General features: G+C 39.8%; 1 protein-coding gene across 3 annotated transcripts in view; it reads left to right on the top strand.

Moving 5' to 3' along the window:
* Nucleotides 1-25,908, top strand: part of MOB2 (MOB kinase activator 2) — a 121,128-nt gene that overhangs the window by 41,698 nt on the left and 53,522 nt on the right. Inside the window, exon 1 of one of the 3 annotated variants that reach the window (XM_082316746.1) lies at nucleotides 18,460-18,512. The exons of the other annotated variants lie outside the window; for them this stretch is intronic. Coding sequence (XP_082172872.1) covers nucleotides 18,475-18,512 — 38 coding nt within the window. The 5' untranslated portion in view covers nucleotides 18,460-18,474. Of the gene's footprint in view, nucleotides 1-18,459; nucleotides 18,513-25,908 lie in introns of those variants that run through there. 3 annotated transcript variants of the gene reach the window in all.

The following is a 25,908-nucleotide window of genomic DNA, read 5'->3' as shown; positions in this document are numbered from 1 at the left end:
GAACAAGAATTTGACTGAAAAAACACCATTGCAAGTGTGATAGTGGCACTGCAGTGCATAATATTGCCTCTAGATTGTGTTGCTTTTCCCACTGAGGAAAATAACATTATTTTTTTTAAATTAACCTTCAAAGGACAAGGCCATGTTTTGCTTAATTTTCCCATCACTTCACTCTTCTGATCATTTCCTTCAAGATGCCGGATTTTTAAAGTTCTACCTGAAATTGGGAAGTTTTCTGTGCTGCTGCAGCTTCTCTGTAACTTCTCTTTCCTTATCCCAGTTGGGTTTTACTGAAGTTCTGCAATTTGTTCTTTTTCTTGCAGTTCATTTCCTAAATTAATCTTTCTAGCCAAGAGGTACATTAGCGTCTTCTAGTCTTTAAATGGGGAATTGGCCTTGCTTACTGCATTTGATTTCAGAATAGTTTGTGCCTAAATATATTCTACTCTGAAGCATCCAGCTTTATTTCAGATTTAAATCCTCTTGGATCTTAGAAGTATTGTTTCATTAATATGTATAATAAATCAAGTAATGTCATGGCCTTTGATATGAATAGAGTTAAAGGAATCCTGAATAAATCTTACTAAAACTTATGAAACCGTTGTTCAGTGAAGCTTCAGTTGGAAACAAAAAATATTTTTTTGTATTTTTCTACTCATTTTGGCAAAACTTTGACTTTTCCAAACAAGAGACATAGAAGTCATTCTCTGAAGCTTGTACATGAATGTATAGCGTTGGTAATAACACTGTGTTGGCCTTTAAGAACGACTAGTTATCCGGGAGAGTCATAGTTTGAGAATGGTTCATTGTAGAGGTGATGGTCCTCATTGAATTTGAGTACGTAAACTATTGTATTTCTGTCGTGTTTCAGAAATCTCTTGCAGGTGACAGGGATCAACAGGACCAAAACCTATCACCTACCTTTTTCTTCTGCATCGGCTTGTCAAAATAGCATCTGCTTTGTACACAGTAAAAACTGAGGCTCTGGTTGTCTGTTATAGCGTTGTTTAAGAACCCTTTCCTTTGCCCTTTTATTGGCTTTCTGCAGCTTTGTAGGGCGTAGATTGTATAAAGCATGCCCCTGGAAAGCAGAGGCTGTTAAAAGGTTTAAGACAAATTTGTTTGAAGACAAAGAGGGCATTGAAGAAAACTGTGGAGAGGGATTGAAGGGCTTTTGCAGCGTAACAGAGCCTTGTCTGTGCAAGACTCGGCCTGCCTCTGAGTTCCAGCAGGCTGCTGAGAAGCAGGCCAAGAAAAGACTCTCCAAGACCCCGTTGCCTTCATCTGAAGTCTGCCATCTGGACAGAGGATGGCTAGAGGGTTCCTGGAACATATAGAAAGGAATCTTGAGGGCTGAAAATAAATGCCAGTGGAGACAGGAAGTGTCTGAGACGTGGGATGGGTGGAGGGGGGGAGCTGCTCAGCATCACTGCTCTGTAGGTCACAGTACGGCGAAGGACGAGAGGCAGATAAGGAGAGCCTCTGTGTTGCACTTGGAGGTGCACGGCCTTTCCTCCGAGGCCTGAGCCGCCCTCCACTTACTGCTTTATATGTCTGAGGGCATTTTAGTTGTTTGTTACAGGGGTTCATCTGAGTGATTTGGATCTTTTCCCCGTGTAGGAAGGGGTGCTTAAATTTGTAGCTCTTGGCATACTAGGGAATTTGAAATAGAAAAGGTTTGTAGAAAGGTAGAATGGTGCCAGCTGGTCTTAAATTTTATCTTGATGCTGCTGTGTTTGACTTGTCACAAAGCTGTGTGTGAACTTCAGCATGGTGTTTGATGGGGTCTGTTGCAGTCAGGTCAGATGATGTTCTGAGTGGACTATGCTGCCCTCAATGATTTTTCTCATGTAGTAAAGCCAATGAGCTGGGATATTTTATTCCTTTAGTGTGCTTTAGTAAGTGTTATAATACTGGAGAGCAATAATTCTTCCTTACTGGGTTATGAAGGGGGCATGGACTTCGTACTCTTCTCAGAATGGAAATGTCAGCTAATCACACCAACCATCTTCTCTTCCTGTAAGCACCTCTTATACCTCCAGAGAAACCTTACAGTGAAAATTCGTTGCATCACCTGTTGTGCGTTTTTAAGGAGAACCAGCCAGAGATAATGGTGAATGTTTTTGCTTTGTGTGCTGTCCTGTAAGTATTATGTTGAAACGAGGTAAGTTTTCATTTCTGAAGATACTTCAAAGAATGTGGTCATGAAGCGGCTCCTTCCTATTAGTGAGTTTTTCAATGCACACAATAAACGACTTCATAAGATTTCAGCGCCCTTATCATCTAAGGAATGCTCTTAGAAGGCGAAGACATTGATTCTAGAGAAAGTTAGGCTCTATGCATAACTGAGCTATCTTCCTTCACTTATCCTTCTGAAAAATGAAAATGAAAAATGAGAGTATCCTGAAATGCTTACTATATATCCCATGTGAAGGTGGTGGCACATTTCTTATTGCTGATGTTGGAAGTGGAGTGTGCATTAAGTGGCAGCACTCACTGGCCTACTAGACCTGAACAGTAGCAGGTCTTTTCTGGGTAAGAGAAGAGATTTCCAGAGCGATTGTTTTATCAGGTACATGCACTGGCAGCCTTCTTAGTGAGATCACTGCAGATAGTTTATGGTTTGATTAAAACTTAATGGGGTAATGAGGGCATGATACCTAAGAAGAGAAGGCGCAGGTTTGGAAGGAGGATCACGGCAATAAAGTAGCAGTAATTTTCAAGTTCCTCACTGTACTTGTTTGGTAAACTAGCCTGTTAGCCTAATGTTTTAATACTGTTCCCTGGTAGGATTATGTAGCTGAAAGACTATATATCTAATCAACAGAAATCTTAGTCTAGAAATTGTAATTTACATGTTGATCAATAACTCCGAATTTGAAAACCATATGAGTATTATAAACTCCTTGTAATGGAAAAAGTAGATCCTTTCACAGCAACATCTTTACTACTGGAAGGTTTGTCTTGTTGTCACTTCCCTCTAAATGACTTGATATATCATCACTTAGTGTATCGGTAAGGATTATAATTATTTCAGAGGCTTTGCATACAGCTACCGTTTGAATCTGTAATTAGGGGAAGTGCAGGTTATCTGTGCTCAGGTTAAATTGTTCTCCAGCTGCAGTATGTATTTCAAACTCCATAACACAGAGTATAGCTGCGTAGTGTTGCAAAGTGAAATACCAGTTTACAGGTTTAAATGCATCTTGCTCTTGAGGAAGAAATAAATAGTGGATGACATGATCTCTGTGCCAGCTCATTACCTTACAAATGGTTGGTTTTGTCTTTCAAAAAAAAAAAAAAAATCCTTAAATGTTTTAGGATTGAATAGCAGTAAGCTGGATTCTTTGATAACTTTAAGAGGAGCATGACATGTTATTTTCTTTTGCAAGCTTTTTCCTGAATTTCATTAGTCCTTTCATAGAGCAGTAGCTTGCCAGAAAAGGAATTTCAGTAGTTTGTCAGTGTTCAAATGAGTCATCACTGATTCTTTGCTGAAAGTAGGTTGTGGTTTTCCCTGTTGTGCATATCTTGTTGTTGTTGTAAATGCCAGGATTTTAGGTTTCTGTCGCTTCTGCAGCAGTAACTTCAGAAATTTTGCAACCTTTCTTGGCTTGCGGTGTATGTAATTGGAGCATAGTGCAATATGACAACATGGAGAGGGCAAATCTTTCTTCAGATACGAGGAAAGAGCACAGAAGTGATTTAGTATAATTTTGAGCTAGGCTTAAAAAAACCCTGTCTTCTCAAGAAGCTTGTTGAGTTCATGGCAGTGTTTTTCACCTTTCTGCCATGAGAATATATACGGAAAAGACCTTTTAAACTGAATCTTTTTGCACTGTCTATAAAGGAGGACAAAACACAGCTTAAAGATTATGACACTTAAGTGTTTCTAATACGCTTAGTCAAAAAGTACTACAGTTGCTTTTCCTCTTTGAGCACTTGCTGTTGTGCTTTTGTGGAGTTTGTGAAATTTGTTATAGAGTTTTCGAGGAGCAAAATGATGGGATTTTGTTAAAATACCTGCAGGTGAAATGTGGAATATTATGTAAAAAGATTCATGTGAAAACATAATGCATATGTTTTCCTCATAGCACATTATTTCTTTACGCCTGACCCATAAGATGAACTATCTCTTTGTTGCCATGTATTCTCTGCAATAGCAGGGTTGCTGGTCAGTGATACACATAAGGGAAGCAATTGTTTTTTTGTGTGATTGTGCTAAAATATGAGCACTGGGAGTGGCAGAGAAGGAAGAGATGGCCTTGAAAATAAGCTTGATTCTAATGTGTGTGTGTGGGAAAACCTTGTAGTTTGGATTGAAATTATCTTGGTCAATAATTTAATCAAAAATGGTGACCTGTATTTACAAAAGTACAAGTGTTGCAGTGACATTCCGTAAATCTGGTCATGAGTATAAAATATCAATCACTCCTTAGGAGACGGGGAAACTGGAAGAGGCAGAGGCATTAAAGGGATGAGGCAAGGACTCTGGCCCTGGATTTATAGTGTTTTGTAGGTGCTTGCATAATTGTTTATTTGGCACTTGCACCTTCAGAGATAGAGATAAGGCATCTCACTTGATTATCCAAATTCTTTGGTATATATTGTTATTTATGTGTGGTGTATGAGGAAAATGACATGCTGTTTTTAAAAAAAAAAAAAAAGCTGACAACCTGCAACAAAGCTTTATAAGAACTGTTATGTCTGGTATAGGACCAAAACTGGCTTGTGCCCTGGTAATGATTCATAGAAAACTGAAGAGCCTTGGTTTTTCAACACTTATGAAGAATAAAGTTTTTCATCACTTAAACTTGAAATGGGTATGTTTTTAAAGGTTAACAGCAGAAGTACAATAATATCCCTTTCTAGCTTTCACTGTTCTGAGCTCAGCTTTATCTTATTTTATGGCAATGATGTAGTGAGGGTTTTTTTTGTTTCTAAAAGGAGCAGATAATCCATTATTGTACTAGGATGTGAAGAGTCTGGTGGTATATGTCAACAGAGTATAATTTTCCATTGAACTAGTTGTCAGAAGAAAAAATAGAACAGGAATGATTTTCTGAATGATGATCTAGCCCAGGTTTTAAAATAAGAAATAGGGTTTCAGCTGTCAGTGTGCAAGGTGATTTGTAAATAATGTGTGGGATAAAAGCACGAAGCTCATTTGATGCTCTCAATATGACTGTAAACAGCTGTTCTGGGAATGCAGCAATCAGTTCAGTATCTGTTCTGTGGACTCCCTGGGTCTGAATTTAATTGGAAATGAAGAGCTCTGCTAACCTTCTTAAAGATTTTTCTTAAGAAATTTGGAGTAGCTGGAAAGAGATGAGTGTTGCAGGTTAGAGCAAAAGGCAGGTCAAAGCTGATGAAGCCATGCACAGTTAAGTTTGCTTTGTACTACTTCTTCATAGGCCCTTTCAGTTGTCAGAGGGGCACCTGAAAAACTGAAGGATCCTGTGCTGGTGCAGGACTTTGAAGTGTAGATGTGAAGAAGAGTACAATATAGAGGTTAAATATAATCATAGAGTGAGTATAGGTGCAAATTACAGATAAGGAGAAAGCTGGATAGGTAGAGGAAGAAATGCCAGCTCTGCTGGAGGCAGAAAGGTTTCCAGTTATTGGAGGTTTCCTTCTTTCATCACCTGGAGCTGAACCCAGCAGGCCTCTGCCTAGCTTGCTTGTCTAGGCTAGCAGAGCAAATGCCATTGTAAAGATGCTCACGTATCGTACTGAAACTGAGTGTGGTAGCAGTGCCTGCTCAGGTGGCAGAGGTCTGCCGTGGATCCAGAACTGCATGCTTTTAGACACTTCCAGGATTTGAAGATGATAGAGTTTCGCAATATAGAAATTACTTTTCGATGTGTTTAATAGGAAACAGTGTATGAAATCTCTTCTTTATTGGAGGGAAGAGACTAGTATGATAATTAGCACTGGAAAAAATGTTTTACAGTCCTTATGTGCAACAAGGCTGCTTTAAGGCCTGCAGTCTTCAACTGTTGCATTTTGAAACTTGAGTTGCTTGACATTGCATGCCCAAAATCACTTTAACATACATCTTTTTGAGTATATACCATGCAGCTAAACCCCGGGGGGGCGGGGGGGGGGGGGAATTATTTATTAAACTGGTGATATCCCTTAAAAGTTGCTCTGACTATATACTTTTTAAAGTTTTGATTATTGAACTAGAAGCAGCTTTAGGACAATCTGTACTGCATCTTAGTATTTTTTGGTTTTGCTTCTAGACATGACAGGTATAGGTGCTGATTTTTCTTCATGCTTTTACTTTTAAATTATGTGACTGCGAAGATACAGCCAGGCATTTTTTGCTAATTGGTCCTTTAATTTTTTTTTTTTAAGGTAAAGAAATAAGATTTACTCACAGTATAAGTGAATGTTAACATTCCTTGGTAGATAAACTTGCTCTATCTCTTTAAACATCTGACAGAAGATGGTGTCAGCTGGACAAGGGCATAGTGTGAAAATGGCCCATTATGCCAAGCTACTGGATAGTTTAAACTCTTACTCAGCAACACACTGTACTGTTTGACCCTAAGCAATTTAATCCATTTTTGTCCCATTTCACTGTCTAAAATGGGAGAATACTCCACACTGCAGAGATGTAAATGGCTTGACTAATGATGTGATAATTGACCTTTGAAAATTGTATGCTAATTAGCATAGTTTTTGGTTGTATCCTGTTCACAGCACTGTAGGCAAGACTGCTTTTATTACTGTAGCTTAGTAACTTTAAGTAAAATTACATGAACTTGGATTAAAAACCCAAGCAAAATAAATAAGTAAATGATAACAACAACAATCATAAAGCATTAGATAAATAGTAGATATTCCAGAACAGCATATAAGGAGAATCCCCCTTCTCAATTTGCTGTGCAGGCTTTCTTTTGCCCAGCTGCCAGGAATCTAAAATTATGTTTAGAGGGATTTAATGATTGGCTTTTGAATTAATTCCTCTGAATCATGAATGCAAACTAACAACTCTGTGATTGTGACCCTAAACAGTGTGCTTTATACATCCAGGATTTAGGTTAAATCCCCAGTGAGTAAGTTGAAATTCTATAAAAGAGCATGTGTGTAGAACGAACGGCTCAAACAGGTACCCAAACTGCTCTTGAAAATAAGTTCCTAACCTCTGTGATTGTCAGGCCTGTGTTTCACCCACTGCAGTTAATGAAGCTGTGCTCTAGTGGAAATATATGGGTAAATACAACTAGACAGGTTAAAACTGTACTAAGACTGTAGCCTTAGTATTCCTTTTAAATCCTGGAAGAAGTAAAAATGGAATCCATAATGAAGGGAAGCATAACACAAGTGCAATCTTAAGTAAGCTGGTTAAGCTGGTAGAAAAGACTTGTGGGGAAAGAGTCAGCTATATGAGATATGTACACTTAAATATCCCTGAAGGGAAAAAAAAAATATTTGGCCATCATGTGAGGGTATATGTGGGGCTAAACTGATGATGGTTAAAATCTTCCAGGAACACTCAAGAGCCTTTCAAATGAAAGCGTCATACCACCTGAAAAACGTGATGGTTTTGAGGCAACTCTAACCTGTCATATGAAGTTTTGTGACTTCATTAATTTGGCAGTCAGTTTTTCAAATTTGAACCGAGTCACTTCTTGGTTATTCAGAGTTTTCAGGCAAAAACTGGTTCTCTGATCTAACCTGGGTCTTTGCAGCAGGATTAGTCACTCCCCTTATGTTGTCCTCCTTCTAGGTAATGGCACAGTAAAAGGATAAAAATTCTGGTGGTAGCTTAGAAATTCTGCTTTTAATGTTGAATTACTTCATCTTTTGCCAGGAAGAAAATGTTTCATTCCCAAAATAGGATTATTTTGCTTTGTTCTCCCAGATCACCTGTTGGCTGCTGAAGAAGTATATTGCCATATCTCTGAAGGCATTTAAGATCAGCTTTCTAGGCTAAACACTTCTAGGACATAAGACTGCATATAGGGATGGGAAAAATTATGTAAGTGAGTAGTTAGGGATTGCCTTGGATTGCAGGTTTTCCCATTGCATAAGCTAGATGAACTACTTCTGAATAAACCAGAAGTGTCGCCAGGCAGCAGTTGTGCAAAGTTTGGATGAAATTTAGTGGTGGTGTACAATTTTTAAATTTTATTTTCTGCCTTGAGAATGGTAGCGTATAAAGTAAGAATCTAGTAATTAGGCTTTGCCTACAATTTTGTCTTGAGAGCTGAGCTCCCTGTTCAACAAAAATCTTTAGAGAAAGTATGTATGTGCGCACAGATGAGAGAACGAAGGGCAGTTATTCAGAACTGAAATGCAGCTTCTCTCATGCAAGAGGTATTTTGAAAGGCACAAGGCGTAAGCAGTGAGGTTTGAACTGAGAGCTGAGGACTTCTGAATTATGTTATTCTTTCATTTGGTGCTTGGCTTTACAAGAGTCACTTCAACTCGTAAAACCCTAGACTTTGTATCTTCTCAGTTTCTGGCTGTCCAAATGCTTCCCGAAGTGTCATTATTGCCATTTTACACTTTGGGAAAAGGAGTTACGAAAGTGGAAGACATGAGCTAACTGGTACATGTAGCAGTTTCTTCATTCCTAGCCTTAAACCGTTTAAGTATTGGGGAGTCTTAGCATTTATAGCTACCAGCTGTCTGATATTGGAAGTCCAGTATTCTGGCCTTACTGGAGTTTTACTTTACATTCACTGCTGTGCCTTACCTAATACAATGAAAATGCACAGTACAGATGGTACCCTGCATGTCTTATCCTCGGTAATATAGAAAGACAGAAACAGCAGTGAGATTTGATTCTGTTTCCAAACCACGTTTCCTTTTATCCGCTCCACTTTATAGCCATTTCCTTCTGGGTTTTTCCAATCTAGTGACTGTAACAATCACTGAGATGACACAGGTTGCAGGAACTGAGCGCTGTTTTCCAAAGTGCTGTAAGAATTTCCGAAAATGTTAGTTAATGTTGTGGTGTCCTTAAATATGAGGTCCAGGCTCTGACTGGAGTGAAGTATTCTTGCCTTTCTTTGAAGGATGGATGACTAGGGTTATGCCTGGGAATAGTCTACAGGGACTTTTTTTTTTTGTTGAACATTTAGGGTCTTGCAAAAATGTGAATAACAGCAGCTGAAGTCCAATTTGGCAAGGGCTTTGTTAGGATCACTTAAAAAGCCAGTGTGCAGATGATTTATGTTGCTGCCTTTGTCATTGACATGCAAGGTATTTTTCACTCTGCACTTAATTTCAGAGAAGCTGTTTCATTATGTGCATTAATTTAGAAGTGCAGAATAATCTGCAAAAATAACATTGTGTTTATTTGTTTTGAGATAGTCAATTAATTGTCTTCTCTCTGAAGGGGTATCATATAAAGCATGTCTGATAAGTGACTACAAATGCAGGATGATAATTTTTATGATCAGAGTTTATTCTGAAATGTTCAATTTTGAACTTTTTTCCTCTTTTAATACTAGTCAGCAACTGACAGATTAGTTTAAAGCTTATGATTATAGTTGTCTTCCTGTAATACATGTATTTGGCTTTGCAGGTTTTTTGCTAATCTTTGGTATCCCACGCTGTCACCCCCACTACTCACAAGCCCCATTTTCCCACACATAATCCCTTTGGTCAAAGCCAACTATATCCTATGGGTGCAGAAGTGTGTGTTTATTTAGATTTGTACTGGATACTGAATTGCAGAGAGTTGATCAGTGTTTCCCTTCCCAAGTGATCATTTTTGCACAGATCTTTCAGACCCATCTGAATTAGGAACTGCAAAAGAACAACTTAATGGCTGGCAGATTTCTCTTCTTTTGCAAGTGTAAATGTTAAACTTCTTAAGCAAATAACGTTCTTAAATTTATAATACTTGGCAATAAGAATCTGCATCTGCAGTCTGAACTTGGGACTTAAGTGAATTTCCTTTACCCTAGTGTGAGAAGAGCATTCTAAGTCCCATCAGTCCATGCAGTGGCAAGGATAGTAATGGGAGAGATGAAGGAATCTTTGAGGACACTGGAGAGGATGTGCAAGTGCAAGCTCATAATTAAGTTTAAAAGGAGATTCAGAGAGTAAGGGCCTGATACTTTTCATTTGTTTCAAATTTAAAATATTTTAATGATCAAGCACATAGTTGTATATCTTACTACCTGTTGTACTCACTAACCCATATATGGCATGCAGTCTGTCTTATAAAATTTATACTCTTATCCAGTTGTATTTCCTGATACTTCTTGTTTTTAATGATTTGTTCTGTATTTGACCAAAATTACAGCCCTTTTTTAATATTTAAAGAATTGTCCTTTTCCTTTGTTAAAGAGAGACTTCAGGGCCTTGGAACAACTGGTTAAGGGATCAGGAGCACAAGTAGTGTTCTCTGTCCTTCCAGTTGCAGGGAACAATGGAAGACGCAGGAAGAGCCAGCAGATCAGTACCTGGCTCCGAACCTGGTGTCTCCAGCAAGATGTTAGGTTTTTTGATCATGGGTTGGTTTACACGACACCAGGCCTGCTGGCGATGGACAGGGTACACCTGTCTCAAAGGGGGAAAAGGCTGAGGTACTTAATGCCTTCTTTGCCTCAGTCTTTAATAGTCAGACCAATTGTTCTCAGGGTACCCAGCCCCCTGAGCTGGAAGACAGGGATGGGGAGCAGAATGAAGCCCGCATAATCCAAGGGGAAATGGTTAGTGACCTGCTATGGCACTTAGACACACACAAGTCTATGGGGCCGGATGGGATCCACCCAAGGGTGCTGGGGGAGCTGGTGGAGGTCCTCACCAAGACACTTTCCATCATCTATCAGTAGTCTTGGCCAACCGGTGAGGTCCCACTTGACTGGAGGTTAGCAAACGTGATGCCCATCTACAAGAAGGGCCAGAAGGAGGATCCGGGGAACTACAGGCCTGCCAGTCTGACCTCCCCTGCTGGGGAAGGTTATGGAGCAGGTCATCCTGAGTGCCATCACATGGCATGTACAGGACAACCAGGTGATCAGGCCCATGCTGCTTGACTAACCTGATCTCCTTCTATGACAAGGTGGCCCGCTTAGTGGATGAGGGAAAGGCTGTGGATGTTGTCTAAGGATTTCCTAAATTCCAGGTAGACACCTTTTCCAACAGCATTGTCTTGGAGAAACTGGCTGCTCGTGGCTTGGATGGGCATATCCTTCGCTGGGTAAAGAACTGGCTGGATGGCCGGGCCCAAAGAGTTGAGATGTTAACGGAGTTAAATCCAGTTGGCAGCCGGTCATAAGTGGTGTTCCCCAGGGCTCAGTATTGGGGCCAGTTCTGTTCAATATATTTATCAATGATCTGGATGAGGGGATCGACTGCACCCTCAGTAAGTTTGCAGATGACACCAAACTGGGTGGGAGTGTTGATCTGCTGGAGGGTAGGAAGGCTCTGCAGAGGGATCTGGACAGGCTGGATCGATGGGCTGAGGCCAACTGTATGATGTTCAAGAAGGCCAAGTGCCGGGTCCTGCACTTGGGTCACAACAACCCCATGCGACGCTACAGGCTTGGGGAAGAGTGGCTGGAGAGCTGCCCGACAGAAAAGGATCTGGGGGTGTTGGTTGACAGCCAGCTGAATATGAGCCAGCAGTGTGCCCAGGTGGCCAAGAGGGCCAATGGCATCCTGGCTTGTATCAGAAATAGTGTGGCCAGCAGGACCAGGGAGGTGACAGTGCCCCTGTACTCGGCCCTGGTGAGGCCGCACCTCGAGTGCTGTGTTCAGTTTTGGGCCCCTCACTACAAGAAGGACACTGAGGTGCTGGAGCGTGTCCAAAGAAGGGCAACAAAGCTGGTGAAGGGTCTAGAGTACAAGTCCTATGAGGAGCTGCTGAGGGAGCCGGGGGTGTTTAGCCTGGAGAAAAGGAGGCTCAAGGGAGACCTTACTGCTCTCTACAACTACCTGAAAGGAGGGTGTAGTGAGTTGGGGGTCGGTCTCTTCTCCCAAGTAACAAGCGATAGGACCAGAGGAAATGGCCTCAAGCTGCGCCAGGGGAGGTTTAGGTTGGATGTTAGGAAAAAACTTCTTCACCGAAAGGGTAGTCAGGCACTGGAACAGGCTGCCCGGGGAAGAGGTTGAGTCCCCATCCCTGCAGGTATTTAAAAGGCATGTAGACGTGGTGCTTAGGGACATGGTTTAGTGGTGAACTTGGCAGTGCTAGGTTAACGGTTGGACTTCATGATCTTAAAGGTCTTTCCCAACCTAAATGATTCTATGATTCTAAAGGAAACAGAAGTGTTACTTGTGGAATACCAGCTTTCTGTATTGGAATCTGGGTACTGATTCATTATTAACAAAACCAATATAGTTTTGAACTTTTTTTAGTAGATAAATTGCTTGTAGCTTTTAGCACCTTAGTGTGAGATCACTTAGCTTTAAAAAAAAAAAAAAAAAAAAAAAAAAAAGGAAAAAAGGAAAGAAGCAAGTAGTGCAGTAGAAAACTTAACTACTTTTTCTTTTTGCTGGTTTTATAGGCTTCAGGGATTTGTACGTGCCTGATCATGTGTAGTTAATTTTAGCTAAAGTCTCTTTCTCAGAAATTTCTCTCCTGTTCTCCCTCTGTGGTCCTTACGGACTTCTGGATTGTATCATTAGCTAAATTTTGCAGCAGAGGCTTTTATACCAACTGGGACTTCTTGGGTGGGGCATTTTGGTAAGTCATACAGTTGCTTCCTGTTCTTGGACTGAAGGGGCAGTGCCTGCTCTAAAGTACCTGCTTGCTGCTCTTGCCAAGAACATCAGTCTTCTCTTACTATTTATATGTTACTTTATGAGCCTTCCTTTGAGATGGATGAAGTTTTTGGGGGCTGATCTGAATGGGTGTCTTATACTCTACAGCCATTTACCACAGTTGCATAAATGACTGTTGTCCACGTGGCTGGTCGTAATATCCATCTGCATGAAGCAGGGCAACTTTCACCTCTCACTGAAAAATTTATTTTGCTGCAGTACTTTGTTAACCCTGTGTAAGGACTTCTCTTTAACACTGAAACTAATTATTAAATTCTGTCTAGCTGCTTCTGTTTTTAAAACCTAGAAATCATTTAAGATAAGTTAAAAATAATGCAATCGAGCACTGTGAAGTCTGATACCAAACTTGCATTACACTAACTCTTTTGGACAGCCCTTCCAAAGAGTGATCTGTCCGTGTTCATTCGCTCCAAACCTATCTCCAGGAAACTGCCCAAAGTGGGGGATCAAAGCAGGCAGTGTGCCAAAAGTTTGTGTTTCAGACAGTCTGGCACATGCTGAAAGCTTGGTCTTTCCTGTACTAAGCCATGGGCAGATGTCCATTAAGAATGATTAGGCAAAATTTATATAAGGCCTTGTAAAATGTTGTGTGGGTTCCCCCCCACCAGCATCTTACTTGAGAAGTTTTGTGTGGGTGTGTATTTTTTTCTAAATTTATAAACCCTGGCTTTTGCCCTCGTCCGGTAGACGGCTCACCCACCCTTTTCCGTTTCCAGGCGGATTGCTTTTCTGTTATTTCAGTTCTGTAACTTTCTCCAACACTGTCCTGTTTTGCTTATTATGAAGTGCTTGCAATAACCCTTTCAGTGCTGCTGTCATCTTTGCCTTAAATCAGAACTGGCTGTTATATTAATTAAAAAAAAAAAAAAAAATCTTAAAAAAACAAATTAAAGACTTCTCATGTGTTACGGCTTTCTGTGTGTATACAGGGAATGGGATATGGCTTTCATTTGTATATTGACCATTGTAGTGTCCCTACACAGGGTTTTTTCTTCTTTTCAATACTAAGCCAAAACCCCCACTGAAATGGGATTTCTTTGCAGCTTTGGCAAAGAAATCCCTTCAGCTCTGAAGCTGAGGCAGCACTATCTTCATGTGCAGAATGAATTAGCAGAATTTGGGGAGAACACTTATTTCCAGCTATGTCTCAGAATTAATTTTCCTGTTCTCCTCCTCCTCTTTTACTTTTTCATTCTCTATTCAGCAACAATTGATATTGACCTGCAAGCTCCTTGTTTCTCTAATATCAGTGTTTTAAATTAAGCATGAATTAGCTAAAGTAGTTAAGTAGAAGTGAACCTGACTGACCTGTTGTTTGGAGCCCTGTGTGATACATGAACTAATGCGAAGTGCTGTCAGTATATAATCAGACCAGAAAAGTAGACTCAAATTTGTTTCTTGTAACAATTCAGTGTTTCATTGATTATCTTGGGAATTAACTTGGCCAGCCCTTAAGTGCAAGTTATGATGCAAGACAGTAGAAAACAAGGTTAAGTATTAGGTTAGTGGGTATTTTCCAGAAGGAAGGGAGTAAATTGTTCTCTTCAATAGTGGGACAAACTCAAATAGATTTTTCAAAAACATTGGAGGGAGTAGGTCAAGGATATATGTGTAAAATAACACTAAATGCTGTAGAAGTAACTTTAACAGTTGTGAAAAAGCCAGGGCTCTGGAAAATAGGGTACATATGGGCACACTGTCTCCTCTCTTTCCTGACCAGATGTGGAGAACTGAGGTTGCTAGTGAGTGTTTCTTTTTAGATGTAGAAAGATGCTTCATTCATATGCAAAACTGCCCCTGGATGAATAATTAAGCTCTGAGTGTACTGTAAGTCTTTCCGCGTAGTACAGGACTAGCTATTCTCTTCTGTACCCAGCTTTTTACTTAACATGTAATTCCTTATTAAATGGAGAATTTTTTTTTAATAGTAATTGAAACAGAGATCTTTTAAGGCTGTTTTCAAAGCACAAAGTGGCTGGGAGATGGTTGAAAATGGTAAATCATCCATACTAATTTCTGTTATCCAAAAACTGTACTTTGAGCTAACATCCAGAATAACTGGGGCAAATGGTCCTGTTGAAATTCCCCTCAGAAGCAGAGCAGTAATTGGATGAATGTTTAGCCTGGGAACAAATAATCCATGCTAAAGTTTATGGATTCTGCTTGGGGAAAGGAATAAAAGAGAAGTGGGCTGTAAGAATGCTTTATTTGTCAGAAGGGATCTTAAGGAGACGTCAAGATGTTTTCCTTCTTCCCATGTGTTTTCACCACAGTAATGATGATTCAGCTTGTGTATGCTCTCTGGAATGTGTACATGTAGGGAGAGAGAGGAGAAAAGCATTTCTTTAGGTGCAGCTAATTGAAAATACTGTAGGAGATAATGTGTATAGCATATTGCCTCACCATAGAGTTGCCTATTGCAGTGAGTTTATCATCTTTATTTTCATGTTGACTAAAAACAAGGTTTTGTTTTTTTTTTTTTTTATCTTTGTTAACCAAACACATTTCTCCAGAAGACCTCTCTGAAGCGGAATTCATTGTTTCTGAAGCAGTTGGGTTGGCAAGTAGGTTTTCACTGTGTTTCTGTGGTAAGTTCTTTTGTCCATGATAGCGTTTTGGGATCCCAGCATCAATGTGGCTGGCTCTGGCTCCGATTGGACAGTTTATATTTAGTTGCTGGTTTCCTATAATAGTTTTCAGATGGAGATGTTAAAGAACACATACCCTTGTGCTGCTGTAATCCCTGAAAGAGCATGGGGAAGTGAAAAAGAAAAAAAGCATTGATGTCTTTCAGCAGAAGTAGAGTTTGGAAAAAACAGCAGCTGCTTGCAGTAACAGAATGCTGAATTTTATTTTGAAGAAATCAGGTAGCCAGTAAAAACAAAATGCTCTGAAAATCCATGGTACCTTGCTTACATTTTGCATCCAGAAAGGAGCTTAAAAAAAGCTGTGGAAAGGTCTGCTTTTTTTAAATTACAAAAATTGTGATTCTCCAGTTTACAATAGTACTCAATTGCTATTAAGTAATAGTCATCAGACACCACCTCATGATAGCTCCCGCGTTCCATATTGCTGGTGCGCTTCCAAAGCAAATTAGTAGATACCCAAAAACCCCCAGTGTCATATATGCTTTAATTATACTATCAGATGCATCTTTTCAGTGGGGCATGAGTTATTTCAATTAAAACTGAAGACATAACAGATTTACTCTGAGCCTGGGTTTAAGACCACCTCTCCAGAAACTTTTCCCCCGAAATCTTTGCTTCCAAGAAGAAAACTGAGTTGAAGTTTTTGTTTGATTCTGGGTTTGCATAGCATTTAGAAATTATCTTTATGTAAAATTTTTGATTTATTAGCTATAACTATTTTTACTTCTCTAAATTACTAACGAAATAAATCATCCGAGTTCTCTCTGATAAGCTTCTAAGCTGCTGTCTCTGCTTTATCCAGCGCTGGTAGGTAGCTGCCTGCAGGGACCTAACTTCTAGTTCTGCTGTGGCCATAGTGAATCTTCACTCACTCCTGAGGGACAGCAAGGCCTGGTGCCAGCCAGCACATAGGTAGATCTTTGCAAAGCTGATGGTTGAGAAGAACATGAAGTGTAATTCCTTCCCCTGATGCATATGATAAAAGCAGAGTGCTGCTTCCACTGTGGTGGTAACGTATTGGACCTATTTGCAGTCATGGCCAGTATAACTTATTTTGAGGAAAAAATCTAAAGCATGCTGTAGTCTGGTTTGACTTGAGTTAGTTTGCCTCATGAGGTTACAGAGCACAATTTTCATTCTTTCTTCCAGCTAGTAACGGAAACAAATCATAGAAAGTTAGCGGTGAAAGAGACCTGTAGAGGTCACCTAGTCAGTCCCCAGCTCTGGAGCAAGATCATCTCAAAGGCCTGCAATAATGGAGACTCTGTAATCTGTTCCTGCACTTTTAAAACAAACAAACAAAAAAACAACCAAACAAAAAAATCTCATACTAACCTGGTTTATTTCTTGCTTAATTCAAGTTCCTTTGTGATGGATAGAGCAGGAAGAACATTTTGTCTCCTTTCTCTTTACAGCAGTGTTCTTGGAAGGTGTTATGGTGTTTTCCTCCCTCAGTTTTCTCATCTGTGAGATAGATAATATTCTTCTCGGTGCTCCCCAGGCTCCAGATAATTCTACATCTGTCTTCAGCTAGGGTGCCAAGGCTTGGGCACGGTACTCCAGATGAGGCCTGACAGATGCTGAAAATTACTTTGTCTTGCAGACGCAGCGTATTTGTACAGCTCAGTCTCATTGCCTTTTATCAACGGTACGACATTGTTGATTTCTTCAGCCTGTAATTCATTGTAACCCCTTTTTTCTCTCAACATTTGTGATCTAATCAGTCCCTATACAGGTATACTTGATTACACCTAACTGTATAAACTCAGGCACCTAGAAAGAAGTTAAGCGATTCTCCTATTTTTTAGGCTGTTTTTCTGTAACTGTTAAATTTTCAGATGACAAATCTGAAAGAACAATGGAAAGATGGGATCAAGATGAAAATTCAGCTTGACAAACATGTCGTCTTTAGACATTTGGGCCATTAAAATACAGAATAATGTTGTACTCAGGCCGGAGTTCTGTGGGACCCTGCTCATTGCTTCCCTCTGTTTAGGTAGTGAATATTTAATCTTTGTATTTGGCTAGCGTGCAATTTTCCCATTATCCTAGAGTAGTGTCACCTAGGCCACAAGTGACAGTCATGTCAACATTCATTGTTAAAAATGTTTTTCATGTGATTTATTACTTGAGTCAGTGTCGATTTGTTCACAGACAGTAAATGATCAACAATTATCTGGAGTAATTTTTGCTTTGTGTGGTAGATTCATCCCTCTGGTCCAGACATTAAGCTGTGCAGCTGTTTAGTTCCCAGCTATCAGGGACTGGTAGGGTGAACAGAAAGGGAAGGAAAACAGCCTCGTCGGAGACAGTGCGATGGTGTGATTTATGCAGGGCAGCCTGCCCAGGACGGGACTGCTAGAGGATATTTTCCTCTGTAGCGTTCGAGCGTGACTTTAGATCTGCCTGTTTTTAACTTTCTACAAGGAAAAGGAAAAGAAACCTTTTAACCACTAATTGTGTGTCCCTTTCCACACGTGTAGTTTCCAACTTGATATTAGGGGTAGAAAAAACACGGAAAAGTCTGAGTATTTGTTATTTAGGGCTTCTTGTTTAGTTGCCTTATGCTCCGAGGGTAGTGCTGATAGTGATATTCACTATCAATATATCACTATCGAGTGCCAGTCACAGCAGGGCTTGTGAGAAGGAGGGAATAGATCTGAAGCTGCTTTCAGACTAATTGGAAGAAGAGCAGCTCACGAATAAAATACAGCTTTCTGCAAGATTTATTCTTGCACACACAGGGAGCAGTTAAGGTGTTTTATAAAAACCCCTTCTCCGTGAATTTTTGCTACTTTTCCTTGGTGGCCTCCAAGGTTTTGTTGGAGGTGTGTTGGGGAGATTTTACACCTCCAGACTCTTGTTTGGCTGCAGGCAGTTTCCTCTGGGCTTCCTGCTAAGTGGCTCTGGTGGCGGTTTCGCATTGTTCCTCACTGATGACTCAGAGAAACAGGAAAGCGATCCCCTGGCGAACAAAAAGCGCAACCACCAAACAGGTGCCTGTATTCTGGTCTAGCAGAGGACAAACCACCTCATTCTGGATTTTTTTCTAAGATTCTTATCTGCAAGTATGAGACTCAAGAGGAATGGTTCATACACGCTGAACGGGTAAGAAAGAGCCTGCATCCTCCTTTGAATCTTCATCATTAAAACCACGTGAAAATGGAAGCCTTTTTCTTTCTCGTGCCAGGGTACATGAGACCAAGTCTTTTGTCTCAAAAAGACCGGAGGATTGCAGCATATGAAATATGCAGCTTATTTGGCTTGCTTTCTTCTACATTTTGTTAGATTGCTTTTTAAAGTGCGTGCATTTGGTGGGGGCAGGTTAGAGTTGTCTGTGTCTTAAAATGAGATGGATCTGCTCAGTAAAACCACCAAAGCATTAGGAACTGTGTGATTCCCGACGAGATGCCCGTGGTAATTATTTTAAGCATTTGCCAGCAAACACCCCATGCTTTTGATATGAACAAGAGCTAAAATCATTAAATGTGATGCTCCCTGATAGGGAATAGAAATTATTTAAAATTTAGTCAGTCTAAAAAATTAGTTTAAATAGTTTCAAGTACTTAAAACTACTCTTAGTTACTTTACTGTTTTGTGGTTTTAAAAATACTGATTTTTTTTTTCTTCCTCCCTCATTGCTGTTAAATCCTCTCAGTAACAGAGCGTATACCATTACTGTAAAGAAGATGACTAACTAGATATTCCTCATTTAAGGAATCTTTTTGTAATAATTGAAAATAGACAATTCTCTGGTGAAAGTGGTTTTTTTTATAATTGCACTTAATTTCATTAAAGCAGATTCTTGCATGTATTCATATGATGTAAATTTTATTTCTCAGCACAGCATACCTGAACTGAAGAGGACCTGTATTTCCACAGTGCTGTGTTAACTGTTTATTAGTACCTGGCAGGTGACTTGACAAATGAAGAAAGTCGTTAGTCTCGGAGTTATATTTTAATTTGCTGCTGCTTTTAACCTTCTGTACAGAATAAGTGTTGTGAAAAGTGCAGTTGGCTTAGTGCTGCATTCCTGAAAAGGCCAGATATATTTCAGAGTACAAGCGTGCAGACTAGCCCAAAACTGCCTAGTTGCTTTAGACTCATGGTCCGTTGCGCACTTGATTGGCAATCTCTGCACCAGAGAGGCAGATATAGCAGTGCAACCAGATCAGATAGGAAGTACTTTGGCAGTGTTGTTCAGCTGGTCTGCACTGTTTTTGCCTGCACTGGCTTGCCCAATGCCACTTTAGAAGGGTCCTTTGCTTTGCCAACATATGTTTAAATTTGATTTTTTTAGAATTTTTAAATTAAATTTGGATTATTTTTTTTAATGGCAATGTAGATGGATGCTAACATCTTCCTGGCTTATCCTTAACTTTTTTATTATAACCATAATAAAAATTTCATTATCTGACTGCATATAAAATCAAACATAATTGAAAGTTACTATATTACAGCATTTGGTTTTAAGCTGTCAGGAGTTTGTCACTCAGTGGGATTGAGTTTGTAGCAGAGAGAGGTTAAGAATATTCTGGCGTTAACTTGGGTTTTTTTGGCAGAGGTTTTTGACCCTTTGAGAGAGTATCTTAATTTAGAGAGTCAATTAAGAAATGGTGGTGAAATGCAAAACGTAATGGATATTTCTTATGTTAAAGGAAATTTTTAGATTTTAGTTATAGGAAGCACAGTCTTTAATTGATTTGAGGTTTATTAGAAATGAATGCATGGTATAGAACTTCAGGGAAATAAGTTGTGCAAGATCACCCTGTGCATCTGTTCTGCCTTGTTCTAACTTGCAAGACGCTGCATAATCATTTTAAGGAATTTCACTTGTTGTGGCCCAGTGCATACCTGGCATTACACTTTATGGCAAGCATTTAACTGGAAGTGTTGTGTTACAGTGAGTAAAACCAGTGGCACCCAAATGCTTACATGAAAAAGAAGCTTCAACTGTGAGTTTGTGGGAGACTCCAGTATTATCTGATTGTAACATGCTGATGTGCTTTGCTCTATTAAACAACAGATGCTGAGGAGTGAATTTATCTAATTAAAGAAATTCCTTTTATGTTTATCTCTTGCCTAGATGGTTTAATAATGCAAGGTAATGGAAAAAGAGCTTTAAGTATGTTTTCCTGTTTAGCCTAAACTTTTGGCCTGTCAGCAGAAAGGCTTGTTTTGATCTTCAGGGGTTTTTGTTTGGAACAGTGTGTTCCACTTGTCAGGTGGAGCGGCACCCTGTCACACAGGTCACGTCAGGAGAGGGGAGCTTATTGGGGTGGAATGTTGTAGGGCAAATACGAACACTGCTGCAGCAGGTACCTGCACATGGCGAGGACATAGCTACCACAGGATTACTGTTTACAGTGTGGCGCATGAAAACCAAGCTTCTCTTCTTTTTTTTTTTTTTTTTAAAAAAAAAAAAAGGAAGGTGGTTTGTACAGCCAAACGTGAGTACCTCAAGATAATCAATGTGTTCAGAGATATAACTGCAGAGTATGGTGGTAAACTTCCCAAGTATACTCTGAATCGGACAAGGTGGTGTTATGCTAAATGTTTAATAATATTAAAACATAGAAGTTGTGCATCAAGAGCAATAGGAGGGAATTCTCTACATCAAAAGTCACTACCTTCCTACTGTATCGAATCTTATTTTGTAAACTGGAGCTATTGAATTTGAAGGAAGTTCACATTAAAGGATGTAACAGCATTTGTAAGGAGAACAAGAATTCTGCTTAAACCCTTAACTTTTAAAACAAAAGTGCAACATCTTCTCCTTACATACTGCATCCAGATGTTCTTAAAAAGTAAATAAACCATGCCTAACTCATTAAGTTCTTGCAGGTTGGTTTATCAAGCTCTAGATAGTGTTTTTCGTTTAGGTGATGCTGGTATCTTGGATGAGGCAACCAAAAGGGGTGACTGGAGAAGCCCAGTCTCTATGGTACAGGGGTTACGTGAAGACCCTTATGTCTTTTGCATAAAGATGCTCACTTTTCCTTTTAATGGTTCTGCCTTTGACATCTTAAGGTACTCCCCAAAACTGCAGATATTTGATCCAGTTTTCAGGAAAATCTTGATTCTTGTTTGTAATTTTGCTTGTAAACAAGGAACTGTAGCGAGAGTCATCACAATAATTAGTCTTTTCTTTGGGTATGATTTGGTCGAGCTCTGATTGCACTTGTAAACTCATAAAGGAGGAGGAAGACTGCAAGGGGAGTGAAGATACTTGAAAATGTTTTCAAACCTAATACCAGCAAAAAGATCCCCCTGCCTAGCCTTTCTCCTGTTCCATTGTACCTCAGTTGATAGTAGTGTAAGAACTGTACACATATAAACTAGAAACACATGTGAAATCCAGAGTTTCACTTAGAAACAGTGATTTATAGGTATTCTCTGAGCAGGTCTCACTGGACGTGGGCATGTTTGCTCTTGCTTTTTGAAGCAGGTAATGGTTACACGTTTGTGGAGACAGAGGGATCTGGTGCTGAGATTCATCAGAGGACACTAGTTAGGAGACCTACCTTATCTTGCTGAGACTGATGTAGAAATCTTACCTGCAAGCATCTTTTTGACAATGTTGTTAAGTCAGCTTTGCTGTTATGTGCTAAACTGCAGTGTGCTGATTATATTTCTTTACATTGCAAGGTTTCTTTTTATAAACGATCTCTTTTGAAGGTCATCTTAACTTGGGAGATATCCCTTTATTTGCATGGTGCTGTGTTTATTGACAGTGAAAAATGCACTGGTACTGTGATTGTTTCAGCATCACTTTTTCTCTTTGCAAATGTGTTTTGTTTTTTGGTTTTTTTGTCTTGTACCTTTAGCATTTGGAATTATTGATAGTCACTAAGTCTTTGCACACTGGTAAGGTGTCAAATAACAAATATTGTTCATTACACATCTATTTCCTCTTTTTCTCCTAATGACTTAAGGAAGGCTGTAAATCCAAGCATGCATTTCACAAGATATGACCTCAACCCACCCACAACAAATATGCAGCTTGAACTTTGGTGTGATCTAAGCTTCCTGTGCCTTTTAAAATCATAATGTATGGGCCTACACATTCCTATAACCTTTGTAGTGGTGCAGACAGAACCGTGCCCGTGCTGGTTTACCTTCACAATGGCCATGCCCACTGTAGGAAAGCTTTGCTGCCGTGTTAAGTAGCTTGTGCAATTGTAGATGTGAAGAGCTCCTTTGGACAGCTGGCAACTTGCTGACCTTGCTTCAAATATCATAGGATATACTGATAAACAGTCTACTAGGTAAAATTGCACCCGAATTGGGATTTCTGATGACCCTGGTCAGTAGGTCACATGATGCCTCATCACTCTCTTCTGCTTGGCATGGCAATTTTGACAAGGCCACCATGCAGTGTACGCTTGGTCTGCAATATTTTCTGTATCAGTGTGGGTTTAGAAACTTGACAACTGTCTGAAGATGACTGTTAAAACTAAGCAATGATCTCTGCAACTCCTGCATAGCAGCCATCCCAAACTCATGGTAATGGAAACTGAACAGCATGTACAAGAGGTTATTTGTTGAAGCAAATATGTAGCACAAAGTAAAAATGTTCAAATGTTAATTAAATAATTTTTATCTTCTCATCATTGCTGTACCTGACTGTGCGCTGCTGAATAACTGCTGTGTGGCATGTCTTCCTGGGGCGTTTTTAAGTGCCAAAGGAATGTAGCTAGATTGTGTATTCAGAAATCTGGCAGGGGTGAAAGCTTTGAAAATGCGGTGTTTGCAGCTAGCATCTCAGTGCTTGTGCTGCTGAGGAGCACTTGCTCAACCTTCTTGAAAAGTTTAACTTGTGATGTCAGTGTTTCAGCTGAGAATTCAAACAGTTTGACATCTCCCTTCTCCCACCCAGTGCTGCCCTGGGCCCTTCTGAAAATGCTCTGAGTTCTCCTCTGCATGGAGATGCTTTTTTTGATGCATGCATCTCAGGACTGTGTGTACATGAAGGTGATTTATATGTAATCAAAGGCAGAAGTAACCGATGCCTTGAAACAAATTCAAGTTGGATGGGGACAAAATACTTAGGAATATCTTAATGATTAATGGATGCTCAGCTGACTCTGATAAAATGTTGTTGGCCCCAAGATCTGTTTCCTCTGCTCCAAGCCACTGCTTTAAACTAATGAGTCTTGATTTTGAGCCAAGCACTGAAATTGAAAAAGAATTTATTTTTCTTGTGTGCTTCCATCTCGTACTGACGCAAAGCAAACCAAGGAGAAAAAGTAGTATGTTATGTTTGTTTTGCCCAAAAAAGTAGAAATCAGAAAGAGCGTAATAAGTCTGCTTCAGAAGGCTTTTTTATTAACTATTGTTGCAACTGCAGGAAAAACAGCATTAAAGGATGTGACAAATAGCTCATGAAGGCCTGTTGAAATAGCTCATCTGGCAGACAGAAGTAGTATGAACACCCAAATATCTTATCTGAGGAGAAGCAGCTGTTTGAACTGCTTTACAGTCTTCCCAAATTACCACAGTTTCTATCACGAAAGAAGGGAAAATCTCAGGGTAGCAATACAGACTGTAATCCTTGGAAAGCACAGCACAGATTTATCAGATTAAGGCAAAAAATGTATATTATCCATTTCAGTTTTTGTTGGATTGGGAATCCATTTTTGGAGAGTCGTCTTTAGAATGCTTTATGGTGTCAAAAAATGTAAGCCAAGATGCACTGTGCCAGCACAGCTGACTGAACTCTGGCTGCCTCCAGGTGATCTCAGTACTTTCTTGGTCAGCTGTAGCCCTTTGTGCAGGTTTGCTCTTCCATCTTCTGAAGCCAACAGTGATTTTCATTCTGTACGCTTCAGTTACAAAGTGAGGTGGCTTCTCATGTGTCATTAAAATGCCCCCTATTTTGTTCTTTTTTGGAGGAGGAGGGTTACTGCAGTATATGCAGGGATGACATTTCAGTTGTGCATTTGGATGTAGACTGAGATCTGAGAATGTTCCGACCGCTGGGTGTGTATAGAGGGAGAACGGCCCCTAAGGACAAGCAAAATGTGTCAAATGTTCTCATTCACAAAGAGCAGAGGTTTCCTTTATAAAATACTTTCCCCCAAGTCTCCTACTCCACTCCTCTGCACCCCATGTTTGCCATCACATTACTGCTTGGTGACATAGCCAAATGATCAGGACAGGGTTTCAGCCTAGCGCCTTTTCCCCACCCACAGCAAGCAGTGGAGCCAGGAAGGGCTGGTAGCTGTTTCTGACCACTGCTGCGTGCTCTGTGCCTTGAAGGTTCGTTAGTGCAGGTTCTGGTTGCTGTGCTCTTGCCAGGGCTCTGCCTGAAAAAGACCCCTCTGACCTTACTGTTGGCTCTGCAGTAGAAACTGTGGAGAGAGGTATGAGCCGTTGAAAGCTGGAGGAAGAGAGTGACGATCAATGCAGGGGTCTTGAAAGCACGCAGTAGGGCTCACAGTAGTCTGACTGTCACTGCCTGGTGACAAGAACTTACCATTTGCCGCAATTCCACCACATTTTGGCATTATTTACGTATCTTGGGCAGTCCTGCTGCTGTCCACCTTACGTGAGAAGGTGACAGGATGTTTGCCAAGTAGAGGGAGATGGAAACATGGTGCGAAATACCAAACCACTTCTAGAATTGTAATTCTGAATCTTTTGAGTTAATCATCACCTTCAGGAATGGTGTTTCTTTTATAGAGATTGTGGGTATTATTTTTCAACTGTTGTCCTCTATATTCAGCCTGGCTGTTCTGGTAGCATTTGTTCTACAACACAAGATTTATGATCTCACATGTGTTTTCTTTGGTATTTTTTTTGCATGTGTGAGCAGGCAAAAGTAGTTTAAGCATTTTTATATTCATTAACAATGTATGCGTAAAGATTTAAACTGTAAGCCTTATATGGGGAAAGTATTATAAACATAATGCTTCTAAATAGAAGATTTCATTAGAACTCACACTGTGAGTCATTGTTGTTATATTAATAGAGCTGTTCCCAAATATGGATTTGGAACTGGGCCTTCTTCATGGTGAATGCTGCAGATGACTTAGAGGAAATAAGTATTTAAATATAAAATGTTTTTTTTGGGGTAACCTCTTGATCAGCCAGTTATTCAGATCAGTGGAGCATGTAGTGTAGAATAATCTTGTAATGTAATTCTGAAACTGTAGTACTTTATGCCAGATGATATTTTAGTTGGAAAAACCTTTGTTGTTTTTATGTGAAAAAGTGGTTAAGAAATAAAAATCTCGGGCTGAGATTTTTATTTTATCTTTCTGAGATCAGAAAGATGCTCATTTTAATACATACTCTTAAAACTGGTCTGATCAGTTAGTCTCCTACCCTTTGGAAATAATTAAATCAAAGTATAACCTATAGGAATATATGTTCATTCTCATAGCTTATCTATGTGCAGCTAACAGTAACTCTTCACAAATATTTTATTAGTCTTTACCAGAAGCAAAGATTTAATTCTGAACTCCAGAATGTGCTGTTGCAGGTCTTGTGAGTGTATATT

This window comes from Platalea leucorodia (genome assembly GCF_965183815.1).
Source record: "Platalea leucorodia genome assembly, chromosome: 7".
NCBI classification, from domain to species: Eukaryota; Metazoa; Chordata; class Aves; order Pelecaniformes; family Threskiornithidae; genus Platalea; species Platalea leucorodia.
Note: the sequence above shows the minus strand (reverse complement) of the source record. Positions and strands in the feature narration are given on the sequence as shown.